General features: G+C 43.1%; 1 protein-coding gene across 3 annotated transcripts in view; it reads left to right on the top strand.

The window, feature by feature from the left end:
- The window catches only part of adamts3 (ADAM metallopeptidase with thrombospondin type 1 motif, 3), a 135821-nt gene that overhangs the window by 66201 nt on the left and 48404 nt on the right, over window positions 1-21216 (top strand). For all 3 annotated transcript variants that reach the window (XM_026187150.1, XM_026187149.1, XM_026187147.1), the window contains exons 6-8: window positions 7742-7825; window positions 8191-8347; window positions 16133-16238. In XM_026187150.1, coding sequence (XP_026042935.1) covers window positions 7742-7825; window positions 8191-8347; window positions 16133-16238 — 347 coding nt within the window. The remainder of the gene's footprint in view (window positions 1-7741; window positions 7826-8190; window positions 8348-16132; window positions 16239-21216) is intronic.

Here is a 21216-nt window from a genome sequence, read left to right as displayed (position 1 = left end):
GCACTCAAACTGCATTTAAATTATTTGGTTGTGACCAAGCGATACGTTAGTCCTGAATCTGTTACAGCAAATGAGAGAAGAATAAAGTCTGTTCTTTTATTGTTACATACTTCATCATTAGTGAGACTCCAACAGTAAGTGCAGCAGGCTTACAGAATCAGGCAGCTCTGTTTTGTCTTCAGATTCAAATGTCTGAGTACTCGGTGGAGAAACTGTTGTTGTCAAGCACAGCATTGAGACGGTCATCAGGTTTGCGTAGATCTCAGGTGGGATTTTGGCCCAGTCCTCTTTACAGAAACTCCTTTAAGTTCTCCCCTGTTTGGTAACATGACTCTTTTTATGGCACCGAGGTGACCTCAACGTCCTTCTTTTCACTCCGTCGTCTCTTTGACAGTATGTTTTGCATAATTGTCATGCTGGAAAAGTCATTCTGGTTGAAAAAGGAGGTTCTCAGCCAAGATTTTACCGTACATGACTCCATGCATTGGTCCATCTATGTGGCGAAGTTGTGAATGTGAAGAAAAACAGCTCCAACACATGTTTCCACCTCCATGCTTTACTGTGGGGATGGTGTTGTTTCGGTTGTGTTGGGCTTCATCCAACCACAGCACCATCTTCTTATTCATTGCTATTGATCTTCTCCTCTTACCTCTTTCTCACTCGTTTCCTTTCATCTTCTTTCTTTTGTCTTCATGTCTCCGCTGCTCGTTTCCTCTCAGATTTCTCTGTTCAGTCTCCTCTCCTCTTCTTTGTTTCCATTGCTCTCCTCCTCCTCTTTGCCTGCTGCCAGTATAATCAGCATAAAGCACTGAGGCGATGGTCACCTACTCGATATGTCGGTCGACTTACATATTCAATAGTATGTGGGTTTAAAAAAAAAAATAGACAACCCAGGAACATTAATATGCTGCTGTAAAAATCTAAATTCATCTCGTTTTAGAAATCCAACCAGCTTCTGGCTGCAGTGAGATTCAGCACCTGTGTTGTGTGATAAGGCCCAGCTCACAGTAAGCAAACTGGTTTATCCAGAGTAGTTGGACAGGGATGAGGTCAGGACTCGGTGGGAACTGGTCAAGGTCTTCGACACCAAAATGAGAGAACTGTTTTTTATGGGACTGGTTTTGTACACAGATGCTCAACAGATGCAGTATCATCATCCATGTTGGTAAAAAAAGAGCTCTAAAATATTTTTCTTAACTGTAAATAACGCAAATCAGCATTAGAACAAACACATGGACACGGTCTCTGTGCAGATGTAGAACAGGTGATGTCAAAAAGCAAACTAAAGGTGCATCTATAGATAAAAAAATGGGATATATAATTTTATCTCTATATATAAATAGGTGGGAATGTCCTGTAGTTATGTCTGAAGCATGCGGTTGTCCTTACCTGGAATAGACGAGTAACCTGACCTGTCAAGTGGGTCCTCCACCTTTCACCCACTCCCTGCTGACTTATGCAGGTGCTCTGTGCTGAAGTCTAGTTCAATACGGAGCACCTATAGCATGGCTGTGTAAAAGGAAGAGATGGACATCCTGGTTGTGATGGAAATTGAGTAAGTGAGTGTATGCCAAATGAAATTCGAGAGCGATAAGCAGGACTGTGTGATTATGGCCAAAATTTCATCGCTGTTGTTTTGATCAGTGTTGAGGGAAGGATTATTCATAAGGTGTTGTTATAGCAGTGTCATGTAAACCAAGCGCTGCTTTCACATCTTCCCATTTCCCACCTTTGCATTGAGCTACATTCCTGTTAATTAACCCTTCTTTGCAGACAAATCAGGTGTTTATTCACTTCATCCAAGTTCATCTCCCAGAAGCAGAAACCTCATTCACTCCCTTCATTGTACCAGCGTGATGAGACTAAAGCGCTACAGCTGTGAGAGCCCTCTCTGTTTCCCCACCACTGCTTTTTCCACTTATAACACATCTTTTGTCTAATGTGTCGAACATTTTTTCTGAAGCCTTGTGTGTTTATTGGACATCTATCTTTAAGTGTGACTGTGTTGGTGAGTTCAGCCCATCTTTGTGATCTGGATGGATGCAGTGATACGCTGGATGTGTCACATTACACTGTTTTTCTTGGCCTGCATGCATTAGTTGTGCTGCAGTTTGTGTTGTGTTTTCAGGCAGACAAACGTGTTCGTCATGTTGCTTTGTGGTGACACAACCCTACAGGATTCTTTGCATATGATTTCTTCAGCTCTTCAGCTTTTGCATTGCTAGACTTTTGATTTTTGTTTTTAATGTAGTGTTGTGCATCCACGTGGTGTGGGCGACAGCCACATACACAAACAGAAACACCATCAGGTGGTGATTTAGGGCTTGAGTCACTCTTGGTGAAGCATGCTTATTCAATATCACTCAATGTTCATTTAATTGCAAGAAGCCAAAAATTATGAATGAGATTAAAATGTGACTAATCGTGCAGCCCCAGTGACAGCATACGATGAGATGAAGTGAGTCCTGCTGCATCTATGTGGAGGAAGCTGTTAGGAAGTCATAGCGCTGGGATGAGTCTTTGAGAGCGAGCAGCTCAGTGTGTTGGATCACATATGGTGTGATTTCAGCTCTCCCTGAAGGAGAGGCTCACAGTGCAGCTACTGCAAGCAAAGCAAAGCTGCTTTGCTAGTAGATACACATTCAGGATCAGCAGCATTTATCTGTCTTCATTTCGAAGCTCCCATCTGTGATGCGGCTCACATTCACCTAGACTGTTATTCATAAAGTCCCAAGGAGTGACAAATGCAAAGGAGCAGCAGGGAGTGGTCCTGCTCGTCCAGCGCTGCATCGCCTCAAGAAGTCGACAAAGCAAAAAGGATGCTCTGGGGACAGTTTAACGTGATGATACGCTGCCGGGAAATGTTTTTCTCCACCTCTTCTGTCCTGAGTGGAGAGCACTGACTTATTGTGTAATGTGGCAGATGAGCTCAGTGAGAAATCACTGGCCCAAAGAAAATGAGGCCCACTGCCTGTGACTTTGGTCCTCATGCTCTGCTAATTGGCACTTCTCATGTAACATGTCAGAGAGAAAGATGGCAAGATGTTGACCTGTTCACTGATTCGATTGGTGCTCACCGTGCAGTCAATCAGTTGGTGACAAAACAACAGCGGTGAAAGCTGCATGATGGGCACGTGCAGAGTTTGTTCAGTAACATGTATGTTCTTTTTCCAGTTGTCATGTTACACGAGAAGTGCTCTGCGAAATTAAGATTACCATCAATATTTTAGAAAAATGTATTTTAATTGCATTTCTCTGGCATAATCCAAACACGTGCAGTTGGTGCAGATAGGTTAACTGGTAACTCTAAACTGCACATAGGGATAGGCTCCACCCCCCCGTGACGCACATAAGGATCACGGGAGGTGGTGAAAATAAATGGTAATTCCAGGAGGTGAAACTCTTTGGTCAGTTTGTATTTGGATAAAGTAGTGAGTGAAATTATTTGTCTGCACCTTGTGTTTGTACCCAAAATCAGACACTCGAGGCAGGAACGGCCGTTTATTTAGGCTGCACGAAAAATACAAACAAAAGGCAGAAGAACAAGGACGAGAACCAACCTGAGAACTGAAATACTAAACACTACGGACGTAGAACCTTAAGCATCGAAAAACCTGAACATGACCCGAAATGAACAGACGACCTCCGTGTGTGGCAGCATGTTACAGCAGCTCTTACTCTTACTCTTACTTATTTCCCCTTTGTTTTCTCGTAACTTTTAAATTAAGTCTTAGAGATGTCTCTCTTATGTGCAATATTGTGCAATACTGTCCGATGCAACATAGTATGTTATTCTGTTTTATCTCATTCTTTTCTATTGTTTTTCTTAATTTTTGCTGCTTGTAACTTTTTTTCGTGACCCAAATAATTTCCCACAATAAAACCTTACACTACGCTACACTACACTACGCTACACTACACTACGCTACACAGGGTCATTAGAAGAAGCGGAAACAGACGGGAACACAGCTGGGACAAATCAGACATAGTGACACAGGGGAAGCAAAACTAAACCCCCTGAACCTGGGACGAGCGACTGTCAAAATAAAACAGGAAACACACTAAGATGCAGGCTAAGACACGCGGGCTTGACCCAGGGACCGAGGGGAAGAAACTGAGGAAGGGAGACACACACAAAGGACGAGGAGACGGAGACACAGATAAGACTACAGACTCACAGACACGAGAGGAATTTCACATACAGGAAACCATGAACTGGAAATATAAGCAAACTCATTAAAATCTCAAGAACACAATGAACTCAAAATGCTGACAGTTTCCCTGCCATCAAGTTTGTTAGCATCTACTGCAATGAAAGCAGAATTTAGCATTTTAGAGAACACACTTAGTGTATTGACACTGTAGATAAACTTTTAAGTGGTACCTTTTTTCCTCAGGGGGGTCATCACACCAGACTAGTAAAAATGTTTGTCAGGTGTCCTGGTGCTGGGATTAGCGCTAGAGTTCGCTGGCTCGTGATGAATTTGTCCTGTTTGTGAGTCACGTCTTATTTGGGTTTTGTCCCTCTGTTGTGCAGCCAAGCAGTGACAAATCCTTTCTCCTAATTGTGAATTGGGGACCTTCCTTGTGCCAGCAGAATCGAATATTCACGACAGTATGGAAACATGAGCTTAGTCACAACACGTTGACTTCATTCCTGCTGTGAACTCCTGCAGACGTGATTCACTCTCCTGTCCACTTTTTGTTTTCGCCTGGATCCAGACGTGAGAGTCAGACCGGAACAATTTGGCAGTTTTGTCTGTGTCAGAATATTTTTGTTGTTTGAAGTGAACTGCTTAAATATGCATGTGGCACCTGTTCAGATGGATTTATTTTAAGTAACTGGACCCAGTGGCTTCCATTGCTCAGTGTGTTTCAGCACACAGCGATCGTTTATATATAGATATTTAGGAAAACTGTGCAAAACGCTTTAATTACTCTCCAATATTGCACCTTCTCCTCGTTTTTCTCCTCCCTGCCTCGATGCCACAGGAGAGGAGGAGATGCTGTGTAGTCGGTACTATGATCATGACACGTTGGTGTTGGTGGTGATGCGGGGCTAATTATATTTACCACAAAACATTCAGTGGTTGTGGAAAATCACCATTCATATTTACACTCACGGCCACTTCGTTAGTTACACCTTGCTAATACTTGCATTTCACCTTCAGTACGTCCTTAATCCTTCATGGCACAGATTCAACAAGGTGCTCAAAACATTCCTCAGAGAATCTGGACGATATTGATGTGCTAGCATCAGCCAGATGCTGCTCCAGATCTGCAGATCCCTCTGTCCCATCTCAAAGGTGCCGAAGGTCATCATGTTCAAGATACCAGCTTGAGATAATTTGAGCTTTGTGACGCGGTGCATTACAACCATGTTAGATGGTACATCATAAAGGGATGGACACAGTCAATACTCCATACAGGCCGTGTCCTTTAACAATTCCCAGTTGGGGTCTAAGGGGTCCAAAATATGCTAAGAAAACATCCCTGACATTATATCTAAAGGCCTGAACCATCGATACGCGGCAGAGCGGCTGAATGCTTTCTTGTTGTTTACGCCAAAACTGTGAGCCTACATGTCACAGTAGAAATCAAGACTCATGAAATCGGGCACAATTTTCTAAACCTCTGCTGCCCAGTTTTGGTGAGCCAGCTGTTTCCTGGTCTTTGCTGACAGGAGTGGCCCCTGGTACAGTGCCGTGCTGCAGTAGCCTCTTGATGTGTCGTGCACTCAGAGATGAATGCACAACACATCAAACCACATTATTGTTAATAAGTGGTTTTTGAGTTGCTGTTTCCTTCCTATTAAGCCAAAAACAGCCGGCCCCGTTCGGCCTTGACGTCTGGCATCAATAAAACATTTTCACCCAGAGAGCTGCTGCTCGCTGGATATCTTCTTGTTTTGAACTGCTCCCTATAAACCCAGAGATGTTTTTGTTGGATCAGCAGATCAGCAGTTTCTCAAATACTCAGACCAGCACCAATCATGCCATGTTCAAAGTCACTGAAATCACCTTTCTTCCTCATTCTGATGCTCAGTCTGACCTTCAGCATGTTGTTTCGATCATGTCTACATGCCCAAAGGCACTGAGTTGATGCCGTGTGATTGGCTAATTAGATATTTGGGTAAATAAGCAGTTGAGGACATGTGTAGTGAAGTGGACAGTGAGTGTATGTTTTAGGAGTAAAAAAGACCCACTGTAGGAGGAGAAACGGGCACCTCTGAGTAATATTTACAGTAGATTTCTTGAATAAGGATTCGTTCACATTTTAGACAAATGGATGTATTTTAAATATTGGTGGTAAGTGTCCCTTAAATCTACCCCCATGATCCAATCTTCTTCATTTTCACACATTCGTTCTGGTCACCATCACAACTATGTAAACGGATCTTTTTTGCCATCTACAAATATGTTTGTAGTATCTAGTATACAAGTTTGAAAATGCAGAATGATTCTCATTAATATCAAAAGAATGACCACAGTAATTAAGTGCACAGAGTTGACTTTGTTCAGCAGAGGAAGTGTGCTTGCTGCAGCTGCTTCCATTCATAGGTGACCGTCACTGGCTCATTCATCTGCCGCTCAGTTTCCAGCCAAATAATAATGTCCGATTAAATGTTTTGCATGTGAACACTGTGGGCTTGACAATCTCACACTTCTCACTATTATGACCCAATCAAAGTGCACGGGACGTCAGAACATCAAAATCCTCCTTCAAAGCAGCAATACATGCATATGGCCCCCAAAGTCAATCGAAACTGGCAATTTGTGTCACGCGTGGCATCATGTCATATATTCAGCATTAAATTAATTGCATAATATGTATGCATAAGTGGGACAGGACTATAATGACTTTAAATTAAAGGAAAATGGGTGGTGGACTGTCACAGTGTCCTCTGCTAACTGTAGCTCTGCAGCTATCAAGCAGTCCTGCAAAGTCTTCATGCATTAATATTGTAAAACGTAACTGTCTTTGCTATTCACGCCTCATGAGGATAAGTGAACATGGATATAATTTAAACAGGAAATGCATTTGTGCATTTTTGATATCTCACACACCTGCAGATACGGAGGAGATGCGATGCCTTTGTCTGAACAAACATGCATGTCTGCAGATGATAATGGTGTTGACTGCTAAAATAGAAAGCTTGTGTGCACAAGTCTCACTTCACTGTTTCATTCAGATTCAAATCGATAGAAAACATTAGTCAGGCTGCCTGTGGAGAGTCCTTCACCAGCCTGCTTCACTGACTCATTCGCTTCTCTTTACATTACTTCCGAGGCTGCAGGAAACCAAGACGGGTTGAATACTAAACGACTTTGTCACGTGCTCAGTGCTTGGTTTCTCCGGAGCTCTTTACAGGAAATCATTCCCATGAAGAGTTGAGTTTTTATCTATCTAAATACAGAGACAACATGCATAAGCACATTTCCATATCAAGTCATAATCTCTCTTTTAATGACTAGTAGCGGCTGTGCAGGCTGAAGGCACCATCATATCCAAAGCGTGATGTTTTTGTTTCTTGCAAATATCAAAACTAAGATAACAAGCTGCTCCCTCCTATTGTTCATATTATTCATATTTACCTGGTCTCTTTGATTACAGACGTTCGTGGAGGGAGTCGTGAGGAATAACCTGTTTCACTCTAATGAGTCGGATTTAGAACTGAGATTTACCTTAAATTTCATATTTCCGATTCCTTAAAAGTGTTGTTTGTCCCCCTGCACCTCAGGTGAATGAGATTTACCATGACGAGTCTCTGGGAGTCCACATCAACGTGGTTCTGGTCAGGATGATTATGCTGGGGTATGCCAAGGTGAGTCCCCGCGTCCTTTTCCGTTGCTTTTTTTTAATTCTTAAACTTCTTTTTGCAGGTGACATTCCCTTTTATGACAGAGGAGTGAAATAGAGATGAAAATGTGTGCAGACTGCAGAGGTCACCTAGTCTAACTCACTTTTACACACAGTGTCAAAACGCACATTTCCATTTGCTCGCTGTAATCAGCAGTGGCACTTAGGTGATTTATGTTCGCCACGACTCCTTCAGCTCGCTATCCTCTCGTTTTCAGCCCAGGGCTTCCACATACTATTCCTGCTTCACAGTCTGAGTAATTACAGGCTGCTGCCAGAGTACCAACATGTTCATTTGCATCCGCATTTCTCTCTCCTTTTTCCTCTCAGTCCATCAGCCTCATTGAGAGAGGCAACCCATCGCGGAGCCTGGAGAACGTGTGCCGCTGGGCCTTTGTGCAGCAGAAAGGCGATCCCGATCACGCCGAACACCACGACCACGCAATTTTCCTCACTCGCCAAGGCTTCGGCCCCACAGGGATGCAGGGTAAGGCCCCGGAGGGAGATTACCCGTCACGATACACACCAGTCAGCTTTCTGTGTTGCAAAATGTGCAACTTGTCAGTGAGAGCAGAAAAAAAAGTTTTGAAGCGTTCGTTCTGCAAATTCAACATTTAGGAAACACGTCTTACGTGTGAATTCACTCCAGATTCTCTCTGATTACATTTTAAATGCAACTATAAAAAATGTTTGTGCCCCAGTTGCTTGAGTTAAATTGACTGAAATGATTCACAAAGAGGCACCGAGAAGAGAAAACAATGAAAAGCCTCGTTATTACTGCTATGACGCACAGAAAGGGTGGACTCTCCCTTTGTGCTACTTTTTTGGCACTTTTACTCTTGTTGCTGAGGCTGATTTGAAAGACTGGGGGGGGGGAAGCAATTTCCAGTGTCTGCCAGATATCGACTTCTCCTCCCTCCTTTTATTTTCTCTATAGCAGCCAAACTTCAGCAGTGAAAGCAGCCAAATGCCCAAAGTCAGCACTATTAAAAGCCTCCACTTGCTGTATTCTTCGTTTATTTGCTACAGAAGCTGCAGCAGACGTTTTATTTGCAAGTGAATGCAACGGCAGAGACATTTGGTCTGCGCTTGATTGTGGAAATGTGTTATAGATTCATATGTAAGGACGGCTCTCTTTAATGGTTTCACTGATTCTGTCAGTCAGGTGCTGATCACAGCACACTGCATGCTCAGGTTAGATGCTCTGTTTCGTCCTTCTGCATCCTGATGTGCTCCCATCTTTACTGTCCGTGTATTTTGCTTTTCGTATTCGTTTGTACGCTGTTATGTCAGGCTGCTGATTTAGCAGCTGTTTCTTGGTCAGGACATGCTCACAAAAGACATTTTAAATCTCAACACTTTCCTGGTCGAACAAAGTTAAATCTATTTGCACCTTTTATGGTGCTGGAAGAAAGGCTGGTGCCAATCCAGCTTTCCAGTTATAGGGAGAGACGGCGTTGTTAGGCGAGTGGAGGCGATCTTAGTGCTGTTAGGTCTTGGAGTAGGTCTTTGAGGATGAGCTGCAGGAGGCGTGTCACGGGAAGTCCATCGATACATCGATGTGGAGCCGATGGTAGCGAAGCTTTGCAGGTTAAAATTCCACATATCTAAGTAGAATAGAAGTGAATTAAATATACACTTGCTACACTAGGCTACAAATCACACATGAAATTATTATTTTTCATCTTTTCTGACTATTTTTTCACTAGCTTTGCATTTGACTAGAGTCCGTGTCAGTACTGGTGCATGAGGCGATACCTGCACCCAGAGGCTGCACAGGTCGTCCAAAGGGAGCAAAGAGTGAAGACAGAGGAGATGATCCAACCAAAGCGTGCTGTTGCTCACTGGGAAACAGTTATTGATAAGCTGTGTTTTATGTTCAGGCCAAAGATTTATCCATTATATTGGAACAAGCATTAGACTAAATAAAAAACTCGCACTGTATGCCCACAGTGTGACAGGAAGCTGTCTCCCTCACAGGGATGAGAGCTCGTGCTGTTAACAGCAGGCGGTCTCTGTTGGTGCAGGCGGTCCGATCAGGCCTCCCCGACTCGATTGTTGCTGTTTATTTGAGTTCTTCTCTCTGTAGCAGGAAGCTGTGAGATTAATTCATCTGGGATCTAACAGGAATTTATGAGCAAAATAAGCGAATATATTCTCTGGTGGGGTTTGGCAGTTTCACCTTTGGTGCACAGTTTTTACTTTGCTCAGCTTAGCCCTGGGCCATGACACAGTGCATGTTTTTGCATTTGACACCTCAAATGAGGGCAAGACTGGAGTGCAACATATCAGACACACTGTGAGTGAATATTTCCAATAGACACGGCACAACCACAGGATGAACCTGCCCTGTATAGTGTGGGACCTGTTTAGGTCTCCTGCAGGGTCGGGTCCCTTTTAAAGCTTAATATGCTGCTGCTCCCTGTCTGTAGCCCACTCTGTGGATAACGACCCTGTTAGTGGGTTTAAGTCCATGTTTCTCCATCCATCAAAGCTCAGATCTGATGTTTTCTTTCCAGTACTGAGGGCGCTGGTGTGGGTGGGTGAAGAACTGTGACTACTGCTGGATAATTCCAGACCTGATGGTGTCCAATTACACTCCCAGTCTCGTGGGCTCATCTGTTCACACAGGATGTGTTTGTTTTGTTCGCCATATTCTCTGTCGGTCTTCTTTGTGAGCAGCATTCTCCTCCTGGAATAGCAGGAAGCTTAGATTCACCTTACGGGTGTGATGATTTACGTCTTTGGAGCTGGAGTTCAGCAGCAGTGCATCTTTTCTGGGCTTCTGTTTGGAAGTTGTTGAGCAGTATTAAAATCCAGTCCTCGTGCAAACTTTTGGCCACTTAGCTTGAATATTTCTGTCCAATTTTTCAGTGAATACTTTGAAAACAATTAATTTCCCTCATGTTCTGTTTGGTCAGTTGTCTTTTTCTTTGCATTGAGTTCTTCAGCACAAAAGACCAGCAGCCAAAAACGGATCACTTGCGATGTTTGTGGTTACTGCACTGACTCCGAGCATCAACACTGTCAGCTTTAAGCCGTTCTCTGGTTGGTCTTTCTTTGCTGTTCTGAGTTATTTCAGTTATTCATGCTCCGTTAGTTCTTTAACATCAGATCAGATTGATGACTGAATGAACTGCTCCCTTCGAGTGGATCTGTAACCTTTTCACATTCATTTAATTAACATATTAGTCTCACTCACAAGACAGATTACTCAAAGGTTTTTAACTAAAACTTTTCTCAGGTCCTTCTAAACCTAAGCTTTACTGGCTCACCTCTGGGAGCCTGAACGTTACCGTACAAGCTTCAGCATTCAGAGCCCTGAAACCTTAACCCCGACTCTGATCTCTCTGTGGGCTTCCTCTGAAAACAAGAGACACACAGTTATAATAAAGTCACTTGGAAAGATGGAAACAGCCGATCTGGACTCTCGGTGAAGGCTAAATAGTTTGTATAAATGTTATAAATCACTTCCCCCACTTTTGCAATAAATCTCAGGTGAGATGTGGGTTAATGTTGTTTTCCCCAAATGGGTGACTGAATGAGGGTAACATTTAAACAATTCTTGGGAGAAATGAAACAGAAGGAAACGTATAGAAAAGTTAATTATGAAATATAGTTGCAAGTGAAATAAAACAAACCTCCCTGCAGCCTGAGTGCTGCACAGATGAAGCAGCACTTCAGGATTTACCAGTCCTCCCAGCATTTGGACTCCGGCAATTACCAGGTAGAAGTGGCTGCAACCAGTCGTCTGCTGCTTTCACACAACAGCACACACACATGCCTCTTTTTCTCCGGCATAAAGTAGAGAGAGTGTCAAAATACAGAAAGTCAGTGTGATGTAGTCGAGCTCAAGGTGTGAGGACTCCACTTAGAGTGCGAAGCAATCTCCATCCTGAGCTGGAAGTGGAATTTCAGTTTAATTGGATCTGAGTTATCCTTCAGTCCATTACAGCCTAAAATCAGAGATGTGAGTCGAGCTACATGGACACAATCTGTAAGAGCCTCACTCATCTGAGCAGGATTATTGTGTGTGCTGATTGTGCCACAGCTTCGATGATACTGGGTTTGTTGTTGTGTAAAAGAATTCATTAACTCTAAGCCTCGTGGCTATACTTGCTATCAAGACAGGAGAACGTTAACTGGTATGGTTGGTGACGTAAGCCCCGCCCTCTCTTCAACGATGGTCGCTGACAGTGGATGTAGATGGCTTCTTTCACCCCGCTTTGAAACCATCTGTCCAAAATGTGAGCGGTGGCATTCACAGACATGTGACCTCTGTTACTAGTCCATGCCAGTACTTGTCATGGAGCTTAGGTTGGAGTCACTTCTGTGATTATCACGAAGTTCACCCGGACGTATCAAATGCATGAACGCCAGTGTTGTGCAGATGAAAGAAGGCAGTTCCAAAGACGTGTCTTATGTACAAAATGCACATTTCATTTTTCCTTACAGACCGATGTATTTGACAAACACTCGGAGATTCTTTCTTAATCGTCAGCATGAGCAGAAATAATGAGCAGTCAAAGGTTTAAGAACGTCAGGAGAAAAGTGTTTGTTTATTTCTGAGCTTGATTTCCGATAAAACGCTGATCCCTCTCTATCCTCCTCACCGTATTTGTAATCCAGAGATTTCAGTTCAGCACTCGGGGGACCTGCAGCCATGGAAATGCCCGCGATGTCTGATTAAATAAAAACAAAGTGAGAGGAGTAATCAACAAAGCTGCTCTGGGTTCTGATTTAGATTTGATTTATATGCACAAAAAGAGAGGCCATTCTTAGAAAACAGCTTTGAGGGTCCACTTGACTTTAAGTGTTCATCAGGGGCAAAACAAAACAACAACAGCAGTTATTATTATTATTGTTTGAGTGCTAGCGCACACCCTGCCTCGGTGGCTCTGCTTGCATGCGTGCTCTCATTAAGTTTACCATGTTTGCTCACTCGCTCTTTCACAAGGAACAACTATGCTTCATGAGTTATTGCATTATTAATGCACCAACACTAATGAACAGCACATGATACAAACCCTAGCTGCTATCCTGTAGGACATGTTGCTAATGAATGTTCGCTGTCCTTTAGTTTGTCGCTGTAATAAAGCAATAAGTGGATGATGATGATGAAGGTCTACGCAATATTATTGTTGCCAGCGTGTTGAGGTTACCTGTGGTTAATGGCCTTGAAATGGTCCCGGAATGCTGGGAGTTCACCGACTTTCTAACGCGCTCATCTAAACCGTGACAGCTGGGCGAACGAGGAAGTGCTGGAACATTCACTAGTGCACCACTACAATTCCCAAGGTAATCCCACCCTTGGGAAGGCATAACAGATGAAGAGTCAACTGTGCTGATCTGAAGTGGCACAGAGAGAGTGTGTGTGTGTGTGTGTGTGTGTGTGTGTGTGTGTGTGTGTGTGTGTGTGTGTGTGTGTGTGTGTGTGTGTGTGTGTGTGTGTGTGTGTGTCTCCCTCTTGGTACCACTGTTAAGAGTTAAACAAACAGCATGGGGAAATCCATCAGTCCGCAGGCAGGAATCTGATTTTGATTTGGAACCTAGTGTCGTAATGATCAGTGGGTACGTTTTAGCTTTCGGGCAGACCATCATATGTTCCAGCTGCACATTTGGGCCAAAATCTATATTTCCTAATGTCATTTCTTTCTTTGCGTGCGAGGTTCACTTCCTGTAAATCAGTACTTGCAGTTTGGCTCCAAACAAAGTTCATGTCCTTCATGATGTTGCAGCTAAACTGGATGTGTAGACATTAAAACAATAAAAATAAGTAGAATATTTATTCTATTTTTGGCCCTGCTGGTCCTTCTCACTGCTGCTGCCTGTGGCTCCAGTTATTAGCAGTGACCATGTGATGTCAGTGCTTATAGCAGGAAGTCATGGAAAAGCAGCGATAATCGCCATTAATTATCCCCTAAGTCCCCTGCTGTCACTGTGCTGCTGTGTGTAATGTGTATTGTCTTTTGGCAGCAGTGGCAACTAGGGGTGCAACGATACACAAAATTCACGGTTCGGTTCGATACTTTGGTGTCACGGTTCAATATTTTTTCGATACAAAAAAATGTTCATGCATTTTTAATTTGTCATTTATTAAAATTATAAATATATATTTTAACTCAAAAGTACAGTTTTTAAATTTAACCCTAACCCTTGTGCGTGTTTTTTATTTTGACAGCGAATGCGCACCTGCGGACCACTTATGTGCAGCCCTGGTTATTTAGCTCGTCATGTTGCAGCCACAGAAATTCTTTTGTCCATGAAACCATAAAGCTGCACTTTCTTTTTGCCTTATAGTCTGATTTGTCATAACTTCTCCGTTTTGTGGTAAGCTTTTCTTTGGCTGTCACTTCTTCACCCTGACCTGTCTTATTTGGCTCAGCAGAACTGAAATGCTTTTACACGCTCACTCACATAAGCTCAGCGATTCTCTGCGCGATCAACCTCTCACATGTTTAAGCTGCGGGAGATTCCACTTGTCATGTTTGCATAGTAAGCTAACGATTAATAAGACAATGTCAGAGGAATTGGTGCAAATTATCATCACTCACAGATCAGTGCTGTCGCTCTCTATACACAGTTCGCGCGATTGCAAAGTGAAAGCAAAAAACAAGCGCAAATTCAAACGCGACTTCAATATGTCACATATTGACAGTGGCTCACCGATGCCAATGACATAATTATCCAGCTACATTTCTGAAAGAATGCAAAAGCATTGACATATATTTTTCCTTCCTACAATAGCCCGACAGGCAGGGCAGAGATAGATTTTGGTAGCCGGACTGAAAAAATCGCTAGCTCCGGGACGTCGGGCTAGCGATATTGCAAGCCCTGTATCTGATTGAGGAATCACTCATCTTTGGAAAAGAGAGTTTATTACAGAGAAATGGTTCTTTCCAAAATAAAAGCTATACTATCCGCTTCTTCTGGGCTATATTCTCAGCAGCATAAGGAGAATCATGTGCTAACAGCTGTCTAAATGACTCGGCTAAAGTTAGTAGCATGCTTGCTTTTTTTTGTCTGCTTCCACTTGTCTTTGCACTAGGATGATGTCGGAGTAAATGTGCAGTCATATTCGTTGTGTTCCCACTAGTGCTTTCAGGTTAATCTCGTTGAAATGACCTTAACGCCACAACACGGCAAATCTCCGTTAACGAGCTACCGCCGATCGCTCCGTGCATGGGGCTAGACGGCCAACACGTTAACGAGCTAACTGCGCTAGCACACTAGTTCACACCAATGTAATTGAGCATTGCATGGCACATCCAACATACTGTTTTACTTTAGTCCATGACTCGCTTACCTTCAGGGTCATACGTCACATGAAAACCAAAATAATTCCAAACGCCAGAACTGAATGAGGGTGGGGGAGGTGCCCTGCGCTCTTCCTTCTATGCTGTCTGTGTTGAGCGCTCAGTGGATCTGCGCTGGACAGTGCAGCCTAGGCGGAGTAGTCGAACGCAGATTCACTGAGCGCTCAACACAGACAGCATCGTCAGAAGGAAAATTGATAAAATAAATTACAAATGTTGTATTGTTCGATACATATGCGTACCGAACCGAAAGCACTGTATCGAACGGTTCAATATCGATACGAATATCGTTGCACCCCTAGTGGCAACACGTATCACTGATGTGCACACGTGACACACGTGACACGTTTAAACGTAGAGATGGGCCGAGATGCATACAGATCTGTCCTACATAAAGTATCCCTCCTCTGTATGTAAATGGCTCTACGTCTCACTCGAGCCCTCAGCACAGCATCATTTGTTGCACATATTTGTCACTTGTGGTCTCATAATGTCCATCCGTCTGTGCTTAATCACCGCACTGCTCCTTGGTTTGTGGTCAGCAGTCGAGATCTTGGATGATGTCGTTGTAGCTAAAACAAACTGCAGTTATAAAGTGAAAAGATTACAGATGAAAACATGTTTTGTTATTGTAGGAACTATGAAGATGACTCAGCATGATAAAGAAATGTTCATTGATAATATTTTTATTGTTCTCTTCTGGCAGATAATGCACAGTTAACTTTTTAAACATTACTTTTTGTTTTTGGTTATAAGATTAGCATTTCATCCTCACACAAAATTAGTTTTATTTCATAGAATAAATTTCCATTTTTAACTTGTTTAATTTTTTTTAATATACTTTTCCACACAACATTTTCCCCTGACGCCTTTCATTGAGATGCGAGGAGACGTTTTGTTTTCAGCGTCCTCATCTTTGTATTTGTTGTGGTAACATTCATCGTTTCTCCCGGCAGGTTACGCTCCGGTCACAGGAATGTGCCACCCAGTCCGGAGCTGCACCCTGAACCACGAAGACGGCTTCTCCTCCGCCTTTGTTGTGGCTCATGAGACCGGACACGTGTGAGTTCCTCGTTTTCATCTTTGGACAAAATGCCAGAGGTTGTTTACTAAGCATGTGTCCATGAACTCAGCCCTTGTTCATTATCCTCTCCTTTTCTCCACATTTCCTGCAACATATGAAATAAGGATAAACAAACTCACATCAGCTGGAAGCATTAAAAAGTTATTAAAACCTGCCGTTCTCTGAAAGGCAGAATTAAGCACATATTGAGTAAATGCACAATAACAGACTGCACAGTGGATAAGCTGCGTTTAGCTTCATGTTGCTGGGCAACAAATTAAACTGGCTGGCTGAGTGTGGTTTGCTCATTAACGTGACACAGTGAGGGCCGTTTGGTTGGTGTGTCCAAATCACCTGGAATAGCTGCTTTGAAAAGTGGCGTTAATTTTATCGTAGCATCAATAAAGATTTTTTTTTGTCTGTGTAAACAAACCGACCAATCAAATGAAGCTGTAGCGCTGTAATGAAATCTCTGCACATTTCCAAATGTCCAAACTCTGAGTGTGGAGTTTAAAAACAAATGTAAAAAAATAGAGAAAGAAACTCACAACGTGGTCGTTTTTGTAATTAATACTAAAATTATATATTGTGTGTGTGTGAGGGAGTGCATGCACATGCATATGCGTGTTTGTGGCTTCCAGAACAGTTGGTGTCTTACATGTAAGGTGTTTATGGGAGATTTGTAAATTGTAGCTACAGAAAATAGCCAAGGTCGCACCATCCCTGATGGCTCCTGTGCTGCTGAATGATAAATACTGATGAAAAGAAGTGGTGGGAAAAGATATTCTGGAAAAAGAAAAAAAGAAGGGCTGAAACAAAAGTCCTGTGGCGAATATCAAATTGGTCTTTATAATTTGTCATTTGTACACAAACCACAATCTTTTCTGAAACCCTAAACAAGTCATGTGATGCCTGAACCGAACAGAAGGTGAATATGAAGGTAAAAAACAGGCGTCTCAACCTCATATGTTACTGTTGAAAACTGCATGGCCCACCCACCTGTCAGCTAATGTAGAAATGCATTAGCCCATACTACCCTTCAGCAATGAGGAACGACCCCCCCCCCCCCGAATGATAACTGTCTGCTACAGGCAGAGGAAACATTCAAACTCACCAACAACACCGACTCTGCACACACAGGAAACACTCCTCTGCAGCTTAAACATGCTTTCTTCCTGTAGTCTGCCGTTAAACAAGAGACATCTGAAACACAGTCTCTTGAATGTGTGAAGCCTAAACCTTCGGGTTAATATGCGCTGTAGTTTAATCCATGTGATATAGTCAGAGTTGAAGTCTTCACATGAGAGGTTGCAGTGCGGTGAAACTTGGACTACAGTGTGAAACAGAACACTGAGCAGGCTAATTTTCCACTTTCCTGCTCTTTCAAGCTGTTTCCACGTCTCCTGTGGAGCTTTTGTTGCGAGTTCTGAAATTTGAAATCAACGCAGCGGGAGAGACTGTCAACAAAGAGCAAATATTTGTCTGCCAGCTGGGTACAGAAACTGGTTCTGGAGTGGACTGAGTCCAGTTGGACAGGATAGAAAAAAGACGGTAGATTTAAGAGATTATCAGAAACGCTCAGAGCGATATATCAGTATTGTTGAAAAGCATCAGGTGATTTTTACAGATGAAGCAGTCATGAGACGGGAGTTTGAAATGATCAATAACAAAGGTACATGATGCGGGTTTTGTTTGAACATATTAAGAATGAAAGGGAGACTGGATTATAGCGTGGAGAACGGAGGTATTCAGCAGGAACAGAAGCTTTTTGAAACCCAGCGCAGATGGTGAGGGTCTTTCACAATGAGATGTCCCAGGGCACAGCATGAAATCCTCCGACTGTGCAAACGAAGCAGGCCTAGTGAGCAGGGATGTCCGGGGATCGATAGATGCTCTGAGAAAATAAAACAGATTAAAGCAGTGTGGAAACCAGCAGCTGTGCAGTACACACCCACAGCTTTCTGGTTCTGAGAGAAGAGCCTAGAGGGCAAATACTGAGGTATTTAATTTACCGTCAAAGATTAATTCCCAATGGAGGGAAAAAATCAATTTAAACATGCTGAAAGCATCTGGAGCTGAAGAGAAGGGCAGGATGATGGTGATCGCTGCTTTTTAAGCCCTACAGACTGTGCAAGGATCGGTATAGTCCTGAGATATATCACAGATATGCACATATCAATTAGGGGAAGATTTTTAAAAGCCTTTATAGACGGAGAAATGGTTTCAGCAATCGAGAGCTCCTTCAATGTTGATGTGGGCAGGAGAGGAGTGTTGAATGACAACCTTAAACCTTTGCTCACAAACTGTGAATTTATAGAAGTAAAGTACTTAAGCTTCTGAATGAACAAGTTTATATGTTGGCAGTATTTTAAAGTTGGTGCCTTGCTGCAGAAACCCAGGACCACCGGGGTGGTGGGTTTGAATCCACCATCTGTCCGTCGTTTCTGTGGACTCAGGTTAATTGGTGATTCTAAATTAGTTTTAGGTTTTGTGTCTCTCTGTGAGCGCTGTGGCAGAAACAGGAACCTGCCCAGGGTGCACCCCACCTCTCGCCTTATTGATCTGTGTGTGAGCATCGCTGCAGCAGTCCTTCCAATACACCTTCACAGTTGGAGCCTGGCTGTAGCTCAGGAGGTGGAGCAGGTCATTTACTAATTGGAAGGTTTGTGGTTTGGTCCCTGGCTTATCCAGGCTGGATGCCAGAGTATTCTTGGACAACATACTAACCTCAGTGTGAACGTTACAAAAAAATCACTTAGGCAGACAAAGCTGAGGAAAAAGTGCTCGTATAATGTCCGAGGGCTGAGGTAGAGCAGAGACGCACTATATAAGAATCAGTCCATTTACCATCAACACGCTGCTCTACTTTTAAAGTGGCCAGTGAGCTGTGGCCGTCCACTCTGAGCACCTCTGAAGGACATGCTTCATGTAATTAGAGGTGTGGAAACAGACTGGGCTCATTGAACATGCGCTCAGTTACAGTAAATGCTGGGCTTCATTATATCCTGCCTCCTCACTTCAGCTTCCATTCTGTGGCCCCGAACGACCTTAAAGTAGAAGGAACCCAAGAACATGAACTCAATTTATTTTAATTAACCTGTTTCCATAGTTCAGATGTCATGTACAGTAGTAGAGACATCGATGTTTCCAGCACCATTGGAGGTTTTTAGAAATGAAGCCTATTAGAATGCACACCCAGTATATCCTGCCACATCGAGTTTTTCCAGTAAAGTTTAGGCCAAGATCCTCAGAGGATGTTGCTGCGAAATAAGAAAGTAAGCATCAAGTCAAGTTTCTTAAAAAGGCGGGTGTGTTGCCGTCGACGATTACATCAGTCAGACTCAGTCTGCACATTGTGTTAAAATGAGACTGAGCGCATACGTCTGCTGCAACTCTGTCATTAACCTGTGCAAGATCCTGTGTGACGTGAGCTGTAGGTGACGAGCACACCGCTGTGCCTCTTCCCACACCTTTCCAATGACAATTTCTGCATCCTTTCAACACTAAACAATGCGGCAATCATTACCGCTTCCCTCAGCGGCTGACCATGTGAACAGGGTCACTGTGCAACAACTTCTGTCACTTTTGCATCTGCAAACAAGTGCTGCACCACGAATGCTTTGAGAGTGAGCGATTGTAACAGAGTTTGCGTCATTGCCTGCACATGTATTCGGTGCAAAAGAGGGGCAGTGTTATGCAGAGATCATCACCCGGCGTTCAGGTCTGACCATTTAACTTCATTTGGTGTCAGGCGGGACAATAACGTACAGCATCATGATGTAAACGCAGCTACAGCTTTCAGTGAGTTGAATAAAATAGTAAACATGTGCCGTTCAGCTTCCAGCTACTAAATATCAGCTTTTGAGTTTAGTATTCTTTTATTTTGACACCTAGTTTCCAACTGCTGATGAAGAATGTGTGAAGTAAGCTCTGAAGAAGAACATATTTTCATCTCTAGTGACAGCTCTGTGTTAGGTGCTCTTTCTAACACCCTGAACAGGATTTTAGGATTCATCTGCAGTTACAAAAAATGGACTCTATATACTTTTATTTCCAGTTGTCGTTGTCTCCCTCCTGTTTTCTGCCTCCTGCTGCACTGAAATAAAATTTTGCATTTAAAAGTTGCCCATAGATGGAAGGGTTGATTCCTGAGAGTTTCCGATCTAACCTGCCTGAATCATTGCTGATTTGCTCTGATCTGTTTGCCTCTTTGGTTTGATTTGTCTGAGACGGTGTGAAAGCTTTTCACTCGGAGTCTGACGCAAACCAAACAGCAGGAAATGTGGTTTTCAGTGTGGCTGCAGTCAGCTGTGTGAAGGCAAAGCAGACCATCACTGTCTGATGATGGATGTTTCACTTTAGCTAGAAGTCATAAAATGAACATTTCCTTCAGCTGTAAATGAACCTATCATGTGTATGTTAGGATGCTCACACGGTACCTGGGTTTATTTCTATTCTCTCTTAAAAAGAATTTCCACGATCTCCAAGTGTAACACATACTGATTTCCATTCATGGATCTAATACGGGACAGCTGCCAAAATCCATGTGCAAAAAAAACTAATCCAACAAACCCCTGCTCCAAAAAAGAGCTCAAAGAAAAGTACTTTCACAAAAAGACTGCACTGAAGTACAAGACTGAACATCACCAGTGGGAGTCCTGTCTCCTCTGATTAAAGGGAGAAACTAAAGCAGCAGGCCACGCCATCACTCGGTAAAGTTATCTGCGGTCACGGGATGAATGTAACAGACTCATCTAAACAGTAAGGACACAGGATTCAGCAGGTTCATTAGCACCAAGCATTATTTGCTTTGTACATATTATTTATGGAGTATGCTGTTTCTAGCGTTTGTGTTGGGTGGTTAGGTGGAGGTCATGGTGGTGCTGACATTTCCAGATGATCATCACAGAATTCTGACAGTGTGACACTGTCAGTTTGTTTCCATCTTTGAAAAGACCGAATCAGCTGATCCTCTCT

The sequence above is a fragment of the Astatotilapia calliptera genome, chromosome 12, assembly GCF_900246225.1.
Source record: "Astatotilapia calliptera chromosome 12, fAstCal1.2, whole genome shotgun sequence".
NCBI classification, from domain to species: domain Eukaryota; kingdom Metazoa; phylum Chordata; class Actinopteri; order Cichliformes; family Cichlidae; genus Astatotilapia; species Astatotilapia calliptera.
The sequence above is the reverse complement of the archived record's forward strand: the minus strand, read 5'-3'. Positions and strand labels throughout refer to the sequence as shown.